The 20325-nt window shown below is 37.3% G+C and overlaps 4 protein-coding genes across 10 annotated transcripts; 1 reads left to right on the top strand and 3 right to left on the bottom strand.

Moving 5' to 3' along the window:
• Positions 1-208: 208 nt before the first annotated feature.
• On the bottom strand, positions 209-2043 carry LOC117617716. Its single transcript, XM_034347215.1, has 2 exons — positions 1819-2043; positions 209-602 (listed from the first exon to the last, which is right to left on the bottom strand). Exons 1-2 carry the CDS (start codon positions 1939-1941, stop codon positions 507-509), a joined length of 219 nt encoding a protein of 72 aa, XP_034203106.1. The 5' UTR covers positions 1942-2043; the 3' UTR covers positions 209-506.
• Positions 2044-2604: 561 nt separating this feature from the next.
• Positions 2605-8769, bottom strand: LOC117617715. 6 transcript variants are annotated; one of them, XM_034347212.1, is made up of 16 exons: positions 8348-8769; positions 7475-7525; positions 7162-7392; positions 6775-6873; positions 6609-6664; positions 6278-6386; positions 5864-6034; positions 5350-5607; positions 4949-5161; positions 4658-4861; positions 4460-4585; positions 4050-4358; positions 3850-3948; positions 3272-3765; positions 3124-3159; positions 2605-2945 (listed from the first exon to the last, which is right to left on the bottom strand). In XM_034347212.1, coding segments are annotated over exons 1-16 (2571 nt in total). In that variant the 5' UTR covers positions 8462-8769; the 3' UTR covers positions 2605-2944. The 6 variants fall into 6 exon arrangements, with proteins under 6 accessions (XP_034203103.1, XP_034203099.1, XP_034203105.1 ...); XM_034347208.1 differs by having other exon boundaries at positions 6278-6389; positions 7162-7398; positions 8348-8750; XM_034347214.1 differs by having other exon boundaries at positions 4460-4576; positions 6278-6389; positions 7162-7398; positions 8348-8750.
• A 2308-nt stretch (positions 8770-11077) lies between these two features.
• Positions 11078-15864, top strand: LOC117618860 (CDPK-related kinase 4-like). 2 transcript variants are annotated; one of them, XM_034348604.1, is made up of 11 exons: positions 11078-11804; positions 12367-12497; positions 12740-12781; positions 12881-12989; positions 13159-13237; positions 13540-13836; positions 14001-14110; positions 14325-14429; positions 14616-14678; positions 15135-15302; positions 15430-15864. In XM_034348604.1, exons 1-11 carry the CDS (start codon positions 11283-11285, stop codon positions 15565-15567), a joined length of 1764 nt encoding a protein of 587 aa, XP_034204495.1. In that variant the 5' UTR covers positions 11078-11282; the 3' UTR covers positions 15568-15864. The 2 variants fall into 2 exon arrangements, with proteins under 2 accessions (XP_034204495.1, XP_034204496.1); XM_034348605.1 differs by lacking the exon at positions 14325-14429.
• Positions 15865-16736: 872 nt separating this feature from the next.
• Positions 16737-17872, bottom strand: LOC117618770 (auxin-responsive protein SAUR32). Its single transcript, XM_034348495.1, has one exon. It carries the CDS (start codon positions 17396-17398, stop codon positions 16994-16996), a length of 405 nt encoding a protein of 134 aa, XP_034204386.1. The 5' UTR covers positions 17399-17872; the 3' UTR covers positions 16737-16993.
• Positions 17873-20325: the final 2453 nt, after the last annotated feature.

The following is a 20325-nucleotide window of genomic DNA, read 5'->3' as shown; positions in this document are numbered from 1 at the left end:
GGTCCACCACTTAATGAATGTATGTCGTCATCCTCCTCCTACTACTACTAAGAAAGGGAAGGGAACAGGGGAGAATGGGCTTTGCTCCCTTCGCCTCTTCTTGACTTGACCAGTTCTAGATTGGGCCCTGCAACCAACGCTACCAACCCTCCGGTTTTTTTATTTTAGCTCTAAATCAGCTTCACAATCACATGGAACAAATTTGACACACCCAAAAGCACATACCATAAAAATTTCAACAACATATTCATAGCCATAACCGATAGTCGGATGCATAATTTCTCTCAGACCTAGTCACTGTTTTCATCTGATACGAGAATACAAATACTCAAAAGTATTCTAGTAAATCACAAATGATTGGGCATACCAAACAGACCAATTATGTCATAAGTAATTATTCTTTGCAAAGGGAGGAGAAACTACATAGAAACCATCTGCATAAAAACACGAGACAAAAAGGATCTTTCGTGCCACAGGATTCAACTGCACTAGCATTCTCAAGGCATCTATTCAGCTGCTTCTGCAGGTTGTGAAGCTTCGGTTTGTTTTAAACTTTCGAGAGTTGAAATTCGTCTATCCAATGACTCATGGAGGCCTCTCACCTGGAGAAACAAAGAAAAAACATTCACAATTCTTCTATCCTTTAAATGCCTAGAAACTATTAAACACTCATGGCAGTAAAAATGCAACCCCTAAAAGGCCTGATATAGTAAAGATCCCATCATGTCAACATAAGAACATAAATCAAACAAACATGCATGCGAAAAAATACCATTGCATCATAAGTGCTTCTTAGGTAGCTTTCTCAAAATTTGAGTCAGCGGAGTGGATAGTGAATTTACAGGTTGCATGTGTGCGTGCGTAGGAGCACCTGTGAACAGTTTTAAAGCACGGATACTGTCATTCTTCATGACCAGTTCCAGCAGCATTATGTTATTAGCAAAATTGCTTTTACCCAATCAACAGAAGGGACTGGTTAAATCAAGGACTCTTTTCTTGTCCTAAATAGTAAGGGATGCTTGTTTCACACCACAAAAGGATACATCATACACAATTTATTTTAAAGATAGCCTATAAACATATGCGGTCGACTGTATACATAGCCTTAGTTTTAATTGAAATCATCTCTTTTTTTCCCTCAATTTGATAAGCAAATCAGTTGAAAAGAACCAATAGGGGTACCCGCTAAAATCAATCCAAATGACTGCAAGTAGACAATCAATAGATAATTGATTGCTCTAAAGAGCAACCATCAAAGCTCACACGTAACTAGTAGATAGGGATCCAAAACAGGATGCAAAAGAGGGAAATTTAAATTTTTTGAGCTCAAACTAGACAAAAAGAACAAAACATTACGGACGGGTTATGATTCGTTCATAGCCAGAAGGGGAACTATAAAAGACCACGATGGAAACCACAATACCAATCAATGTCATCAATGGCCGAAAGAATTTCAAATGCCTCACTCCTCCTAAACAAACTAATTTGACCTACTCAGCAGCAATTCATGATATTTACTCAAAAGCTTTAAGAACCAATGTCTTTTTAATTCCAAATAATAAAAGAAAATGTTCATCAATCATTTTCTGCAAGTTTGTTTTTAACTTTTCATAATCGATTTTGAGCCTAACAGCCGTGGGGTTTCACAAATATAATAGAAAAAACAACATATTTTTTACACACCCATTTTCAAGATCCACTTGAAGATTCAACATTCCGTCTACACACAAAAATGGAAGGTACCGAAATGAGGGAAAAGATAAAGACCTAAGAATTGGGGATGCAAATTCTAAAAAAAAGAAAGAAGAAAAGACGTACCTGTTGAGAAATGGCCTGGTGGGCAACCTTGTAATCATTGTGAAGGATATAGAGCCCAAGAAAGGACGCCACCGCAGCTCCGCCGAAAAACGATGCCAATCTCACTCTCAGAACGTAACCCATCTTCTTCTCCTCCCTTTTTTTTCCTTTCTTCTTTCTTCGTGTTGGCTTTTTGGCTTTGCTTTCTGATCTTCAATTCTACGTAGCCTTCGACCAAAGCGACGTCGTTTAAACAACTGGGCTTTTAGACACGCCCCTCTCGCACAAGTAGGTGTGCTTATAACCCATAACGGATCGTATTCGTATATTCTTGGACCTACTAAATTTCAGCTTGGCACAATGTTTTCTAAATTGTAGCAATGCTTCTTGAATTATTTAATGTATAAGTAAAATTACAATCCTCAGACCAAGAACAAGACTTGCCATATGAACAAATACCTTTCCACTCGAGATTGTGTGTTTGAATTCGTCTCCCCAATAGCACGTGTATATAAAGAGAAAAATGTCTTGAATTGTATCTATCTAATGTGACAAATTTCATTTGGTCATATGTTGTCCATCACTCGCAAATGCTTTGAGTTCGTCTTTTACTCGTCAAAATTCGTTAGGCCTTTGGAACTCGTTTCAGGTACAAGGGCATTTTACTATTCCAATGCCCACAAAATAAAACAAACGAAACCCAGTGGAGGCTTCTTTTTTGGTGAAACCAGTGGGGGCTTTCAACAAATAGAAACTTTGTGGGCGGATCTCAGCCCAATTAGCCAGCCAATCAGGAAAGACAAAATAAAAGAAAAATAAAAACTATTGTTTAAGAATTAAAGCATCCGCGAACAAAAGGAGCAGATCAGAGATGCGCACAGAAGCAATTTTGTGCATGAATATCAATCACTGCAGAATCAGATACAGTTGAGTATGATAAAACAGGCTTTTAAACCCAAAACAAAAAACAAAACAAAGGAGGGCAAACGTTTCCAATCAGAGAATTCTACAAGATGCAAAAGGTTGATGGTCATTCAATCTACGAGGATGTATTCATTCTCCCACATAATAATCTTGTTGCCATTCCAAAATAATCTTCTGTCCGCACACTGGTCCACAATAAGATGATGCTTTCCCTGCTCTCTCTCCTGCCAACACCAAATTAACACTGCTAGTGAGAATTTGTACAATGAAAACTAGGGAAAAAAAGAACAAATTTTGCATGTGCTTCCTCATTGCAAGCACAACCTAATAATAAAGAAATTTTAGTTATTATTATATTAACTATCAACCATCAAATTTCAATATTTGAGTAATCGTACTTACTATCTTCTGGAAGTAAAGGCAGCAGCATTGCTCATCCTGTCACAATAACAACCCATTAAGCACATTACATAATGATAAATCAGTAGGCCTAACTACATAATCCACCACAATACAACTGCAAAAGTTTTGAAGGTTTAGAGAGGCACACCTGCCATGTTGTTTCCCGACAAGATTCGAGCCCAACCGGCCATTGGTCAACCCTGAGCTCTGGGTACTGCTCGCACTCGATCTATCCAGAATTGCTCCATTTCCACCATTCAAAAGCACAGATGACTGGCTTGACTTAGTTTCAGGGCCATTCAGTTCCCAAGATTCCTTCGATTTGCTCAAAATCTTTACATTTGAGAGACCTCCAGGAACACCAAAGGATACACCATTTAATTGATGGTTCTGCTTTACAGACTGCAAGTGATTATCAGTTGCATTAGCAGTTGAAATGACCACGTTTTGGGAATCAAGAGATGATATCTTCCTTGAGCGGTGAGTCTGTGCCACTGGAGTAACAGCCACAGAAGGCAAGTTTGAAGAGTAAGGACATGATGCTAGAGCAGCAGCAGCAACTTTCGCAGCAGCAGCGGTAGCTGCTATCATTTCTTGTGCTCCTTCCCTAAGCTGAATGTAGTCGCCCTCAATCACAAATAACTGAAAAATACAAATTAAGGTCCTCATGAGATAATATACATCCATACAAAAACAGAAACATTCTAAATCATTTATACAACTTACTTCGCGATGACTAGCCACGAAGTCATCAAGCTTTCCATACTTTCTCTTGTAATCATGCCAGTGTAAAGGTGCAAGCATCTTCCCAAGCCTATTTGGTAGCTGAACTTAGAGCAAAAAATATTATCAACTAAACTAGAAATGAGAAAAATAGAAAATGCCACACTCACTACAAAGACCTAGTAGATAAAATGTAGGCTCACCGTTGAACTAATGCGAATTCTACCACCAGCCGGAATTGTGCGAACCATGCAAGCCAACAATGACCTTTCATCAAGAAGCGCAGTCTCTGATGTCTTTCCCACTGCCGGTGCATTTTTGTGCCCGGTTGAGGCAAACAATTCAGGCAAAACTGCACCAGCAGCATTGTTAATTGTGGTTTCCATGAGGTTGACTGAAGGGATTGAAGTATCAGGTTTTGACAGACTGGTGGTAGAAATTGGTTGTTCTGTAGTTAAAACTTGTCCCTCCAAGCCATGACCAGTCAAGGTCTGAACATTTTGCTCCGAAGCCTGTTCAAATGCAAGTTAGTATGAATTTTTTTCTCTACTTACTTTCTGCACACAGCCTAATCCTATAAAGTGAGAAAATAATTTTAAAAAAAGTTAAATACCTTAATTTCACTGTTCTGTTCAAGAGAATCCAGTCTTAAAGAATTGTGGAATTGGGAAGAAATTTGTTGCAAGCTCTGCTCAGGTTGGGATGAGACCAAGAAACCTCTATCAATTGACTGGAGCACCTGAAATTAAATAATTAAGGTGCTTCTACTCAATTTTTGGGGAAAAAATAACAAGAAAAATAACAAGAATACCTGTGCTTCCCCACTGGACGACGATATTACAGGATCAGACTCTGCGCCTTGGTTAATTTGAACATCCAAATAGTCTTGATGAAGTGATTGTCCATTAACAGATGTTTCATAGTTGTACTTTGCATCTGATCTTATTATGCTTTGATCATTTTGGGACGATGGAAGTTCATTTTGTGTAGATATCTGCAAACCCTCCGATGGAGCCTAAAAAGAGAAAATAAAGAATGTAAATATGTAACCATTGTATATTACAATAATCAGGACAGAAAAGATATATTCTTGTATCACCACCTGTTGGTTCTGCCACTGTTGATGAGATGACACTGCAGGTACTGAGTGAAAATGCCCAACATGGGACTGAGGAACATGTGGTGGCATTGAATGGGGTACCCCTTGTTGATGCATAAGAAATGGATGCAGAGCAGTCACCTGTCCAGGTGGAAGATAGGAAGGCATCCCAAGTAGAGATGATGGAGAAATTGGAACACCAGCAACATGGTCGATCTAATAATGATCCAGAAAAATTAAGGTTATCGAATGATATATTTAAATTTCTATTTATCAATTTCATTTCAAACTGAGGACCTTATCCATGTTTCATTTCCTTCCTCTTACCTCTCAAATCCAAAATATTTCAGAAGAACTATTGCCTAATTCAATACCAGTAATAACCACAAAAAAGAAGCAACTACCTGAGTTGATGCATTTCCAGTTGAAGGAAATGATTGAACATCATCTGAATTCCCATTTGGGATGGCCCCTGTATTTCCACTTGATGTATTCATATCGAGCTGGTTTCCATTGTTCTGACCAAATTGAGATGCATCCTTAGAATTTGATTGTGCTATGCGTGATTCATCAGTGTAAGTTCCACTCCTTTCTCTTGCATCAGCCAGCTCAAGTTGAAGCTGTTGTATTGAATGCATATGAAGTCTTTCCATCTCAGCAAACTGAAATCAATGATCCAACAAAAAATCAAAGTCATGTGGTCAAGCTTAGCAGAAAACAAAACTTGTTACAAGTAAGTACAGTATCAACATCACTTGTGATTTGGAAAAACTATAGCAAAAAAAAAACAAATGAAAGTTCGGCATATAGACATGCACACAATGTGTGTGTGGCTGCGTGCCCACATTTGTACATGCGCCCCAAGTTGCAAGAGAAGAAAATACCTTAAAACGAGATAGAGAAAGAAAACAAACCAACCTGTCTTTGACAACCAAGCCAGAGCTGATTATATTGTTCTGTACGTTCCCGCAATTCAGCTTGTATTGTAGTTGACTGCAAGGCATCCATTTCCTGAACACGAGTGATCCACGCTTGGGCCTCCCTCAACTGTTCGTCCTTATAGAGAATGGTTTCTTGAGCGAGCCTATGCTGAAAATATTAACACTATCAGGTACTGTCCTCGCTGCATCCCTAGAACTAAATTAGTATGCAACTCCTTCCTGAAAATACTATTCAATTTGTTCCAAATTGTATCTCACTTATTATTCACTGTCTAGCATTACAAAACAATACCATGATGGGAATTTGTTTGTTCGGAATACCATTTATATGCTTGAAAACTTGAGTTCTTGAAGATATACACGTACATCAAATATGTGCAAATAAACAGACCTGTTCCCGTAACTCAATAAGCTGCCTATCTTTTTCTTGAATATGTTCTTGAAGGTCATGTATTTGTTGTATATGCTGCGCTCTTTCAGCTTCCGAATGGTCATGTTCTCTTCTGTAGCAAACAGTAACCCATTCAAATTCTTTCATATGATTAAAAATTCAACCCACGGCACTATTAACCAAAAACATTAATACAAAGCCTTTAAATATCATGCAGCAGTAAAACAAGAATATTTCATTGCATTCAAGTAAATCCAGTGAAGAACTCGGCGTGCATTATGGGAAAGGAGCTTAAAAGCGCAGTAAAAAAGTTAAACAAACAGGTCAGTACCTGAAATTTGCTAATTCTTTGTTCTGTTCTCTAAGAAGGTCCTCTTTAGCCCAGGCCTGCCAGAACATTATGAAAATCAAAAGAATAAGAATTTGCAAATTATTCTTCCAAACAGCTCCAACCAATAGCAAATAGAAACATATCAAAACAGAAGCATTCAAGTTACCACTTCATTATCTAATTTTATAGCATGCAGCTCTCTATCTTTCTCTTCCATTTTCCTTTCCAGATCATGTATGTTCTGCTCCCTTTCATGTAGTTGCTCCTGTACCGTATGTGGACCCACAATTTAGAAACAACTGTCAGTAGTTCATTCTACACATATATCTCAAGGAAATAAGCTAACAAAGTAGTTTAAGGGATAACTTTTGAGCCTTAAATTTGCCCCAAATTCAAAAAAAAGTGGGATACGCATGTGACATTATAAAATCACTATAAGCATGCTAGCATAACTTCTATAATCATCACGTCTGATGAGATTCTTGTACTTGAAATTTGAAAAACCCCTATCAAAATACACATTATAAAGTACAATCCAATTATCAACGAAAACCTGAAGCTTGGCGGCAGCATTAGCATGGTCCTTTATTTGAGCATCAAAGTTATTTTGTAGTTCAATTATCTCAGATGTTGCAATCATTTGAGCTTTAAGCTCAATCTCCATATGCTGCAGTTCTTCTCGTTGCCTAGAAACATCATCAATCTGCTGCTGCAAAAGGTCTTGGTCTAAAGTCCCATCTATTGTGATTGAACAGAAGTCCACATCAACCGGCTCTCTCCCCTGCTGCACCTTGATAAACAACAAATCAACTTCGCTTTCAGTGAATCCTTCAGAATACAAGTTAAACTAGAATCAAAATCTTTACCTCATATATTGTTCTCTCATCTGATTGGCCTAGTTTTGATCGTTCCAACTCCTGCACATGGGAAGATGCCCAATTCAAGAACAAAACAATGGAAAAGCAACAAATACAAATGCTGTACAAGTAACACATTTTTCCCATGAATTCAGTCACAAAAAGGCAAAAACTTCACTTAACTAATCCTAAAGAATTTCTAAGGTACATTATTATTTTTATATATAAATGAATACCAAATTATATTGCAAAGCACCCAACTGTACATTTCTCCTCATCCAATTACTCAGCATTCAAAGAACTAATGAATTGTGAAATTTTCCTTCATTTTTACTTCTTAATCATGAGACAGAAAGTCGTTGTTCTTTTTCATGATAATCTCATTCCACAGAAAATTGTGATTTCTTTTTTTTGCCAGAAGAAAGTCAAGGTTGCTTCATTCAAATTGTATGCACATTCACCAAAATGTTCTCCTTCAAGTATTTAGAAATTACAATCTTGTAGACATGTCAAGTCATGCGAATATAACATTACACACCTACCCACAAGCACCAAATTCAAACCTTTAACCAAAAGAAGAGGAAACCAACAGACACGGAAAAATAAGTGAGCTGAAATCAGAAATAAATAACCTATGATACTCACCCTCCCTAGTGTACACATCAGGCATAATGAAAAAAGGGTTTTTTGCATTCTTAGTACCAAAACAATAAAAAGGATAAACACAACCTGCAAACCCTAATCCTCAAATTAGTGAAGGGCTTTTGACATACACAACCCAACTTAAAAACTCATTGTTCCAAATTTCTTTTTCTTTTATCTATTTAAATTATTCAAGCAACCAAAAAACTCAAATGCCAGTGGTTTTTAGCAAACTAGTACCTCATCCCCGACGTTTCGTGCCGAATGATGGTCGGAGACGGCGCGCCACTCTTTGCGCGTAGGCGGTGGTGGCATCGGCATCGAACTACCACGCGCAGCGGCCGTAGCCTCCATTGAATCAGAAGCTACGGTACAACTCCAACTCTCTCACTCACTCTGCTTAATGAAACCCTAGGGTTCGAGAAGCTCAAAGAAAAGGGGAAAATGCAAAACCATATAACTGCAGGAATTTATGAGACAAAAGGGACCGGAACGGGAATGGACTTACTCTACCGAAACGATGGAGAAGGGGAAGTACCCTGGTGACGATTTGGGGGTGTTATAGGATTGGAGGGTTTTTGAGGGGTTGATATGTAATTAGCGAAGAGTTTACGAGGGAGAGAGAGATAAATGGAGAGAGAAAGATAATTGAATGTGAGAAAATTACAAGTAGGTGAGGCTCCCGCCATTTATAGGGCAATTTCTCTACCATTGCATGATTGTCCACGCTTCCAAGCGCCACGTGGACATAAACCTTTTTCTCTTTAGATTTGTTTTTTATTTTAGATATTTATATAAATTTTAACCCCTATAAATGTTTTACGCGAGCTCGATTGATGGAAGAGGGATTCATAAATAATTTATCAACGGCTGACAATTATCTATTTAACATACTTCTTCGAATTTTGTACTTGTTGAGCCAGTTTGGTTAGATTTGATGTCGATTTGTTGATTTTTTAATCAACACTGTTTTTTTCTAATTTTTTCCATCCAATGCAGTATGGTCTTATGATTTTTCGGTCTCAATACCCATCCCTAATTATAATCCTTGATGTTATTGTTTTCGTTTTTTCTTTCCAAATGATAAAATTTTTCGATGAATGAGTTAAATATTTTCAGAAACTTAACTTATTCAAAGCCCAACAAAGGATCGGTCTCTAAACATAATACGAGTTGGGCCAATATAAGTTTTTGGGGTGAATTTAATAAATATAATCCAAGGCTAACACAGTGTGGGCTCTAGTATAGCAGCACCAGCAAACGTCGGCGAGAAAGTTGTAGGTGAGGCGGCTCGATCATGTCATCCGTGTGTCTATTCTCACACCTCTGTATTGAGAGAAACTCTCTTATAACGGGGATAATACTTTTTGCTATTTTCGATAAATAATGTAGTGATATATATGATAATTTTTTCACATATCATTATCTTATTGATCGGGAATAACAAAACAGTATTATTCCCGTTATAAGTAAGTTTTTTTCCTCGTCACGACACTCGACCTGATAAGTATAGCCTGTAATCATGGTTACCAACTTTTTGCAGACTTGAATTGCCAAATACAAGGGTGAGACAATTTCAGTATCCTTGTTGTTACAAGTAGATGAGATTCAAGAGAAATTTCAAATGTATATCAGCACGTATCAGACTGGTTGAGTTCTATATGTCATAGGTAGAAGAAGCAGAAGAAAGACGGCAGAGAGAAAAATTCCAACTTTGTTTGGTTTTTTATATTAAGAAAGGGGCAGATAAGAAATTTTCCAACTTGTTCAAAGCTTCAATTCTCGATGACTTGATTTGGTCACCTACTTATTGATTGGTGGGTATGGTGATTCTCAAATCAAGTTCACCGTGACCTGTGAATTATGCATGACTATAGTGAACTTAATTATTGATGAATTAAATAATTATAATACATATGAAATATTAAAAATAAAACCAGCAGAGCGTTGTATTCAAAGAAAGAGAGGTTTCTTTATAAAACTAGAAAATGACGATCTCGAAGTTTTTGAGGAGGAGAAATTCTGTCCCATCCCCCTCCGATCCCAATCCCCCAACAATATAATATTTTTTAAGAAGGAAGAAAATATTCCGCAATTTGATTCGATTAATGCGGTTAATCCAATTGTTTTTATTCTTAATTACCACCCGCAATCTCGTCAATAGCCACATTTAAATAATATGTTGGTTTCTCTGAATTCATGCTTGTGTATAGACACCAGTATGACGCCAAACTACGTTATATCAAAACTTCTGAGTTTTTCCAAAATTTTATCTTTATATCTTTATATGGTGGATGATCCATTACAAAACTATAACTATTTTTCACTTGTTTTTTATTTATTAAAGAATTAGCTTACTTTGGTGGATTCACATATCATCCTTTCAAAACATTTATAATCGGTTTATCATTTTCATATCGTATTCAAACTATCGAATTTTACCTATCAAATCATATACGTTTCACATCAAATTTGAATCAGATTATATTATTATCGAATTTATTTTGATATTTATAACAAATAAAAATTTCAATCTCGTTCTTTTATTGTATTTATCTACTTTTTATATCAAAATTTGATATTTTATCATACTAAGTCATATCAGATTATTATCATATCAGATCAACTATAATTCATATAAAGATTCATTTATAATCAGATTACCAAATTCATATTGTAATCGAATTATCAGATTAAGAAGCCCAATCTACCTCCTATTAATTACACCGGATACGGATTAAATTCCAATCCATTGATAGGTCTACCTGGAGGCTGTATTTGAATTCTTTAATTTTAATATTGCTTATATTAAGAGGAAAAAAGAGAGTAGGGATTAAAGGTAAAAGTGGAAATGAAAATTTACGATGAGCAGGGGGTGAGTGCAATTGATAGATAATTGCGGATGAGATCCGCAGAAAATTATAGACGATTAAGATCAACGGCCAGGTATTAACCATTCAACATAAATGCCCCTGGTTAGCTGTCAAATTAGCATATAACTCCAACATTCAAACTCAAGGCACCAGCATTTCAAGACACCACTCTCTTCTCTTTCTTATTCACTTTCTTTCCTTCTTCCTTCTTTCTCTCTCCCGCCACTGTAAGTCGTCGAATTCTCTCCACCGTCCGATGTTCTTACTTTGACTCCTCCTCCGCCAAAACCCTAAATTCAACGATGGGACATTGTTGCAGCAAGAACGTCTCGGTGGCCGACAACGAACCCACCGGCCGCCAACAGTCAAAACATTCGCCAGTCGCCCCGGTGCCACCGAGCCCCAGCACCACCGATGTTCACTCCGGCAAAGAAACTCCGGCGAACTCTTTCTCGGCGAGTCCGCTGCAGAGCCCACTACCCGCCGGAATAGCTCCGTCTCCGGCGAGGACGCCGGGAAGGAAATTCCGGTGGCCCTTGCCTCCACCGTCACCGGCGAAGCCGATTATGGCGGCACTTCGAAGGCGACAGGGGCGTGAGGCGAAGCCAAAGGACGGGCCGATACCGGAGGAGCATCAAGGAGACCAAGTCGAGGCTGATAGAGCACTAGACAAAAGCTTCGGGTATGGGAAGAACTTTGGGGCAAAGTTTGAGCTGGGGAAGGAGGTGGGTCGAGGGCATTTTGGTCACACTTGCTCGGCCAAGGGCAAGAAGGGACAGCTCAAGGGACAGCCTGTCGCGGTCAAGATCATAGCCAAAGCGAAGGTTTTGCTCATACTACGATTTATATGTTCTTTTTCATAATTTAGTTGAATGTGCATTTTCTTGTTTGGTAGATAAGCTTGTTTTCTTTGTGTATTTAAGTTAATATGGAATAAATGAAAAATACAAATCATCAGAAAAAGTATATGTGGCAACATTCTATGGATAAATTAGAAGGTCAAAGTGCACAATTTGAGTTGAAGCAATTATTGTTTTTAGTATAAGCTTTTATAACTTTGTTTTAAATTGAGAGAGGCAAATCAAATGATGAACAGTCTGATCATTTGGTTAAGCATGGTTATGCGAATTATGCCTTCCCTGCAACAAGTCTGGGGGATTGAATTTGGGTAAATCTTTTGGCTTGTACATGTTTTGAGCCTGTTGATCTTTGTCTGCGAAACGTTTTTAAAGGAGTTTTAGGTCATTAATTTGTACTGACCTTCCATATTTTCTCATCTGCATGTATTATATAGGTGAGGCAGGATTCATACATGATTTACTAACTTACAAAATTTAACTTTTAATTTGAAGGCATATTGGTAATTAAATGAGGGATTTTTCGCAGATGACAACAGCAATAGCTATTGAAGATGTTCGTAGAGAGGTGAAAATACTGAAAGCATTATCTGGACATAAGAATCTGGTCAGATTTTACGATGCATTTGAGGATGCCAATAATGTCTACATAGTCATGGAGTATGACCTTGCTCTCTTGTTTTTTTTTTTTAATTATTATTATTATTTAATAGTATTTAGTCTTTTTTTAAATAAAAACCAATATCTTGGAGTCATAGCTCAACTTTGTTACGTAGGAAATCATGTGAATTGTTGCTTAGTGGTTGATTTGTATGAATATATCAGTATATTTTTTTGAATTGATGAGAAGAATTTAGTAGATAAGCCTGTTTTGAAGCTTTCTGATCTTGTTGACTTTTTAGGTTGTGTGAAGGTGGAGAACTACTGGATAAAATTTTGTCAAGGTAGAATGAAATGCTTTGTTTTCTTGTATTGTATTTGTGATTTGCACTTTCGGATTTTATGAGTTCAAGGATGTATTCTTAATCACTCCTTGGTGGCAGGGGTGGAAGATATACAGAAGGAGATGCTAAGACTATTGTTGTGCAAATTTTAAGTGTAACAGCCTTCTGTCATCTTCAAGGTGTTGTGCACCGTGATCTAAAGCCAGAGGTACTACATTCAAAGAGTTTGAACTAACAATTGTATTTCCAGTTAACTAATTATTGCATTTGGAAAAGAATAGAATAATTGTGCATGTTCACATGTACTTCTGTTTTGTGTCTACAGTTCTCATTCCAACCAATAACTAATTACTCTGCTTGTTATGACTGCTTGGCAGAACTTTCTTTTTACCACAAGAAATGAGGATGCTCCAATGAAGGTTATTGATTTTGGTCTCTCTGATTTTATTAGGCCCGGTAATGGTTGCTTTCTACACACTATCCTTTGGCTTCAATGTATAATATATAGCTGCAAATTGTTTGTGTCATGAAGTTCTCCTAGTCCTATTAGCATCTTCTCTAACCATTTATTTCATTGGAAGTTTTTTTTCTTCCTTCTAGTATATTTCAAAGGGGCTTTTTTTTTTTTTTTTTCCTGATATGTTGTTCATGTTCTTTTGAGAACAAACTTACCTTCTTAGGAATCAATTTAACTATGAGAACTTCAATTATCAGAACATTACATTGTTTTCACAGCCCATTTAGTTCTACATGTGCAGATCAACGCCTCAATGATATTGTTGGAAGTGCATACTATGTTGCACCTGAAGTCTTACATAGATCTTACAGTCTTGAAGCTGATATGTGGAGTATTGGTGTCATAACGTATATACTGCTTTGTGGAAGTAGACCTTTCTGGGCACGAACTGAATCAGGAATATTTCGTTCAGTGCTAAGAGCTGATCCTAACTTTAATGATACACCTTGGCCTGCAGTGTCCTCAGAAGCCAAAGATTTTCTGAAAAGGCTTTTGAACAAGGACCACAGAAAAAGAATGACTGCTGCCCAAGCTTTAAGTAAGTGGGTTTTAAATACTTTCACAATCCTCAATGGATTCAAAATATAACTCTCTCTAGTTTCTAATTTTTAATTTTTAATTTTGCACTAAATTTTCCCTCCTTGTGGCATTTGCAGTTATTTTCTTTTGATATATGTTGATAGTTATCTCCTGTGTTCACAGCTCACCCATGGTTACGGGATGAAAAACATGATGTGCCTTTAGATATATTAATCTACAAGTTGGTTAAGTCATATGTTCGTGCCACACCTTTCAAGCATGCAGCACTAAAGGTAACATACATTTACAAGATACGTGCCTTCCCAATCCTCGCGAATATGAAAAGGAAAAAAAAAAAAAAAACCTTAAAAAAGAAGATAAAAATGTGGGCAAAACAGGGTGTATAGTAGAAGTTGCATTTGTTTAGCATTCAATCCTGAGTGGAGGTTGGCAAAACGTATGTGCTGGCATCTTTTGTAAGTTTGTAACATATTTCTTTATGCACAGGCTCTTTCCAAGGCTATAACAGAAGATGAGCTCTACTATCTTAGGGCTCAATTTAGGCTCTTGGATCCTAAACATGGATATGTGTCCCTTGATAATTTCAGAACGGTTAGTCATCGTTCTAATTGCTTTAACCATCCCTCTTTGGGTCATTTTTGGACACGTATTATCTATGTGCATGGTATATTACGGCTATTCAACATGTCCAATAAGTGCTGTAGGTAGAAATTTTAAATTTGTTTATCTTTCATTGTTTTATAATGACATTTCAACTTATCAAGAAAAATACTGTAGGCCCTCATGAGAAATTCAACTGATGCCATGAAGGAGTCAAGGGTTCATGACATTATAAATGTGGTAAGAGATATTGTTGCCTTCAGTGCACTTTCTTTGATTTGAACGAAGCAATTTTCCCAAAACTGTTTGTTATTTTCACGTATAGTAGATACCTATATAACATTGAAACTTCAGTGGAATTTCTCTGTGCTAATTTTTTTCAAATGACAAACTGCACACTGTTGCATATCTTGGGATAGGTCAGATGAGATAACAGCCTGTTTCTGTGAAGGTTGTATTTAATGAAACAAACAAAGAGAAAACCCCATTTTTTCTTAATATTGGAGGACTCTAGAATGTCTCATCTTTTGTGCTCTTGTTGGACTTTTTTGGCTTATTGTTTCTATTGACAAATACAGCCTTGATCACAGAATCGATAGTATTGATAACAAAGCAACTTTTTTAGTTCATTTTTCTATTTGTGTTATTGTGGCTTTTGCGTGAGGTATATTCTCATATTCTAGTTTTAAATTTAAGATGGAACCACTCTCACACAAGAAATTGGACTTCGAAGAGTTTTGCGTTGCTGCAATAAGTACATATCAGCTAGAAGCTCATGAAGGATGGGAGAAGATTGCAAGTACGGCTTTTGAGTATTTTGAAAATGAAGGAAACCGGGTCATCTCTGTGGAGGAGTTGGCACAGGTATGCACATCAGTTTTTCGTATAATTGCTCATGTAGATGTTACTTTCAAAATAGCATATGGAACAAGAATCTGCATGAGTTTTACTTTCAAAATAGCAAACTCAAGAATAATGAAACATTATGCAGGAAATGAATCTGGGGCCTACCTCTTACCCTTTACTCAATGACTGGATCCGAACTTCAGATGGAAAACTTACCTTCCTTGGATACACCAAATTTTTGCATGGTGTAACAGTACGTAGTTCCAATACTAGACAGCGGTAAATGTAAGCAGGGATATATAATTTTTTACCAATTTTTTTTACTGAAAGTGTTTTTCCAATTTTTTATAAACCTCGTCATCCCTTTGGAGAGTGAAGGTGAAAGTTGAGTGTGAGGTTGAGATTGAAGAGATATGGGTCGATGCCAATAGTTTGTAAGAATTTATGCAAAAGAGTTGCTCAAGAGAAGACCCTTGAAAACACATGAAGATATTTGTAAAAATAATGCATGATACTGTACCAGTTGTGACTTTTGTTGAGATCCTCGAGGCAAAATGGAAACCAAGAAAGTTTCTGCATTTACATTTGTACGAGTTTCTGCATTTACATTCCGATACCAAAAGCCATCTATACGGACATTCTGCATACTTTGAATTATGATTTCAACAAGGAGAATAATTAGTGCAATGCGAGGAATGTTGACATTACTTGATTTTTCAGTACTCTAAGCTTTATGTTACAAATTGTTTCCAAGGCCAGCAATATATGATTGCCTTTTCGCCTGAACTTTTTCACTTGGGCAAATATAGGTCTGGAAGCGTCGAGGAGTAAAATAGCGGCCAGAATCAGATAGATGGTTTTGTTTGGTCATTCATATTGTATTGAGTTTGGCGTCCCATTTTGGGTATGGTCCGTTTACGTGTGCCAATCGACGAATGATTACTAAGAAAGGTTCCTTTGAAAGAAGAGCATGTTTTACACGCCCCCAATGGAGTAGTTCACATTTGTGCACATGGGAAGCGGTGGAAAGTCAAACAAACTAATCTATACGAAACGAAGGCGAAGCAAATGATTGAGTCAAATATGTATTACTTTCTGCCTTGCCATTTTATCTATATCTATATCTATAGGAAGTCAATGTCTTATAAAACGTAATATTTCAGTTGACGTATTCAATTAGATAAGAATAACTCGTCATTCAAGCATAATACTAGTTTAAGTGCAAGTTAATTACCCCCTAAGTGAATGGGTTTTGCGGCGAAAACGCAAATGTGAACGACTTGGGGGACCAAAAAACAAAATATTGGTAAACTAAACACCACCACCGCAGATACAACAACATCTGATCGATGGTAAGCCTTAGCCCTATTTCTTATCTCCAACAACCAGCTTCATAGTTTTACGCATTTCACCTATCAACAACAAGAAAGAAAAGGAAACGGAAAAAGAACATGTACAAATCAAAGGCACCCAACCCAAAAGGTGATTTTCATCTTTATTGAGGCACCAAAACGAATATACCCAAAATCATACACATTAATATGATCCATTGATCTCTTTCCAAGATCATCGTAAACTCACAACCAAATACGAGTATGATGTCCCAACGAAATAAAAAAGTACCCGAGGCGTCCTCACAACCAAACAATCAATCCAAGGAAATTAATATATGGATTGTATATTTACATAACTGCCCAACAACAATGAAATCAAACCCTAAAACACAAGACATGATGATGTTGGTGGTGGTGGTGGTGGTGCTGCTGCTGATTATGGTGGTGACGGCAGTGGACTGAAGTCTCCCTATCGATCATGCCTTGAACGGTGCGGAACTCCTCCACGTGACAAGGAATGGTGATTGGGCCTTTCTGATCAAAGCCATACTCTTCCTCGGCTTCCTTCAACAGCTGCATGAAGAGTGGGTGGTTGATGTAGATCACAGGGATCACAAACCTCTGTTGGTCCTCGCCCTGGCCCACCATGACCGCCAAACAGCCCTTTGGAATGTCTTTGGGCTCCTTGTTGCTCTTGACATGGTGATGAAGAAGGTGGGGAAAGTGAAGGTGAAAATTGAGGTGGTGGTGTTTGTTGTCCCTGTCGCTGCTAAACCCCATTTCCGATCACAAGAATATTGATTACGTACCCAGAAACCAAAAATACCCTAGCTAACAGAGTCTAGTGGAAAAGTTAAAGAAAGACTAACAGAAGTGAATTTTCTTGGTGGGTTATAAGAAGATGAAAGAAAAAGGCCAAGGATCAGAAGCAGAGATTGCAAGATTGAAGAGGGTGAGGGCGGAGTCGGTTAGAGATCTTGGAATATTGCTCATGATAGATGAATATCAGATTCAACAACCCACATATATGAGATGATGAACAATAGAAAAAGATAAAGTGAGAGGTTTTTGGAGAGGGCGAGCTTGCTATTTATACAAGGCTTAAAGGCGTGGAGGTTGTATGTGGGTGACGATGTTTCTAGGGTTTGCTTACCTTATACACAAAGGTTCCTTCTCACCTAGCCTCTTCCAGAGACGGAAAATGAAAAAAGAGTCACGTCTAAATGGGCTGTGGGTTCCGAATTATGATTTTATGACTTTATGAGAGAGAGAGAGAGAGAGAGAGAGAGAGAGAGAGAGAGATCATCGCCGTCCAAGATATATATATATATATATATATATGGTTTGCGAAGCTCTCTCGGAGTTTTTCACAGCTGGAAAAACTTACAAGACGTTACAAATATGGGGACTTAATTTGACTTTTTTGTTTTTGGTTTCCAAAACTAGAATTCCTACGCCTGCTAAAAGGCTAAAAAAAGGACTATTGGCACTCCCACAATTCATAGTTAGTTTCCAAATTAATTTGTTTCTTTCAAAACTTATCATCTCACTCGTATTTCACAATTACTACTGTTAATTCTTATAATACGCTAATATTAATCAACACGTTAACAGACATTATCTTTAATAGGGATATTTTGGGAAATAAAATAAAAGCTGGATTCTAAATAATCTCATCATATCAAACGTCATTTTTTAATTTATAGTATTGAATCTATTGATAAATATACAGTCAGAAATAACCTGGAAATAGAAGAATTTCAACCGTGCATAGAAAAACATCACCAAGAAAAATCAAAGAATTCAATCTTGCGAAGCAGGTAAGCCACGTGGATGACGATGAGTAGCAAACGCTTCTCTGGCAAAGCAAATTTGCGGGGTCCTTTTCGGCTACATGGGACCGACGACAATGAGGTGTCACGTGAGCGTCTCACATGCCTCCATATGTCACAATTCTCCATTGTTTACATCAGGGACAGGGAGCGTCACGTCAGCTTCTTATTATTAATTTTTAATTTGTCAACAATTGCTTGCTTGTATATTTGTTCTTTGGAAATTATCCTTTATTTGTTAATTGTACCCCTAATAAAATTATGAAAATGCAAATGAGGGTTACCCTTGACTAAGTCAGATGCGTCCGCGAGCTCGTTAAATCACCTTCCCGTGCATTAAAATAGTTAAAATATCGCTTTGTTAAAATAAAAATAAAAACACACATTCATAGCATAGAGATAAGAGTAGTGAAAAAGGAAAAAAGCAAATCTACCCAAAGTTTTTCAAGTGCTACTAGTACCCCCACATGGGGCCCGGCCCCAGCCTCAATCTAGGAGCGGATTCTGTGCCAGATATTACTGCAAAAATTGCTGTGAAGGAAGGTATTGTGATGACTTTGTGGAGTGTGACATTGCCCAGAAAGATGCATGGGCTCCTAATATCTTGGCCCTTGTTATTTGGAAAATTTTGTTTAATCACACAACTAACAAAAGCATGCGATTGATTGATGCACAAGTTTCGTGAACGGGGAATCCTGAACCGTGCGATCAAGATGGCGAGATTATTACGTCAGTTTTGAATATTAGGTTGATGCATGGGATTCTAACTTGAAAGAAGAACTTTTGAGATATAGCCGTTGAATAATGACCCACAAAATGGGAATGCTTAGCTGGCTGTGGCCCGGTGGGTGTGGTTCCTTTCTTCTTTTGTTTATTTATTTATTTTAGGTCAAAAGACTCACGAAAGGAAGGAAAGTTGATTGTGTCTGTCGACAGAGCATCTATGGAAACAGAATTGAGCAGGCCTTTTGCTTTTTCTCTCTCTCCTTTCTTCTTTTGTTTGCTTGGCACTGGCAGCCTGCCTCTCTCTCCAACTTCTTTAGATACACAATGTCCTTCCAAGAATACGGCAACGTTTTTCAAAATGTAACTAGTTTTTCAGAAAAAGGAAATTGTCTGATCGGGATTTTTGAAAATGACTATTTGTTTGTATATTAATAAGAAAAGTTTATTTGTTTCCTTGTCTGCCAATGAGTATTTTTCATAATTTAGTGCCATCTACCTTGATTATAACAGCCAACCAATTTGGGTTTTCAGACCATTTGATTTTCAGGTGGGTGGTCCTTCGGAGTCCGGGGGGACCATTTGATTTTCAGGTGGGTTTTCAGACCAAATATATATATATATATGTTTTTTTGCTTTATTATGTTCATGATTCATGAATCATGAAAGATGGTCCATGGTGGCTGGACATTGAAGATCAAGTAGATTTTGAGACAGCAGTCTAAACCCCATTTTTTCGAGGCAGGTTGCTGCATGGTAGTTACTGGTAGGGTAGCTCCAAGTTTAAATTGTTGGGCTGGATAGCACAAAGACACCACATATGGATTTGGAGAAGTCCAATCTGAGGCCACTGGTGGAAAAAGCATCACCAGGCCCAGAAAAAGAAGAGTATTTCAATGGGCTTGAACTGGAATTCATGATATGGAAAATAAAATATTATGAGAACAAAAAGAGAACATGTAAGTAAATTAGGGTTCATTACAAAGAAACATTTCGGTTTTGATTTTGAGTTTTAATTATAATTTCATAAACATTTCTTTCACATTCCTGCCACTATTATTTATTATTATATCTCCACCGTTCTATATCCCTAATTTCTCCTATATATTTTTCCTCTATCTCTCTAACACAAAACTGAGAACTAAAACCGAA

The sequence above is a fragment of the Prunus dulcis genome, chromosome 2 (genome assembly GCF_902201215.1).
Source record: "Prunus dulcis chromosome 2, ALMONDv2, whole genome shotgun sequence".
NCBI classification, from domain to species: domain Eukaryota; kingdom Viridiplantae; phylum Streptophyta; class Magnoliopsida; order Rosales; family Rosaceae; genus Prunus; species Prunus dulcis.
The sequence above is the reverse complement of the archived record's forward strand: the minus strand, read 5'-3'. Positions and strand labels throughout refer to the sequence as shown.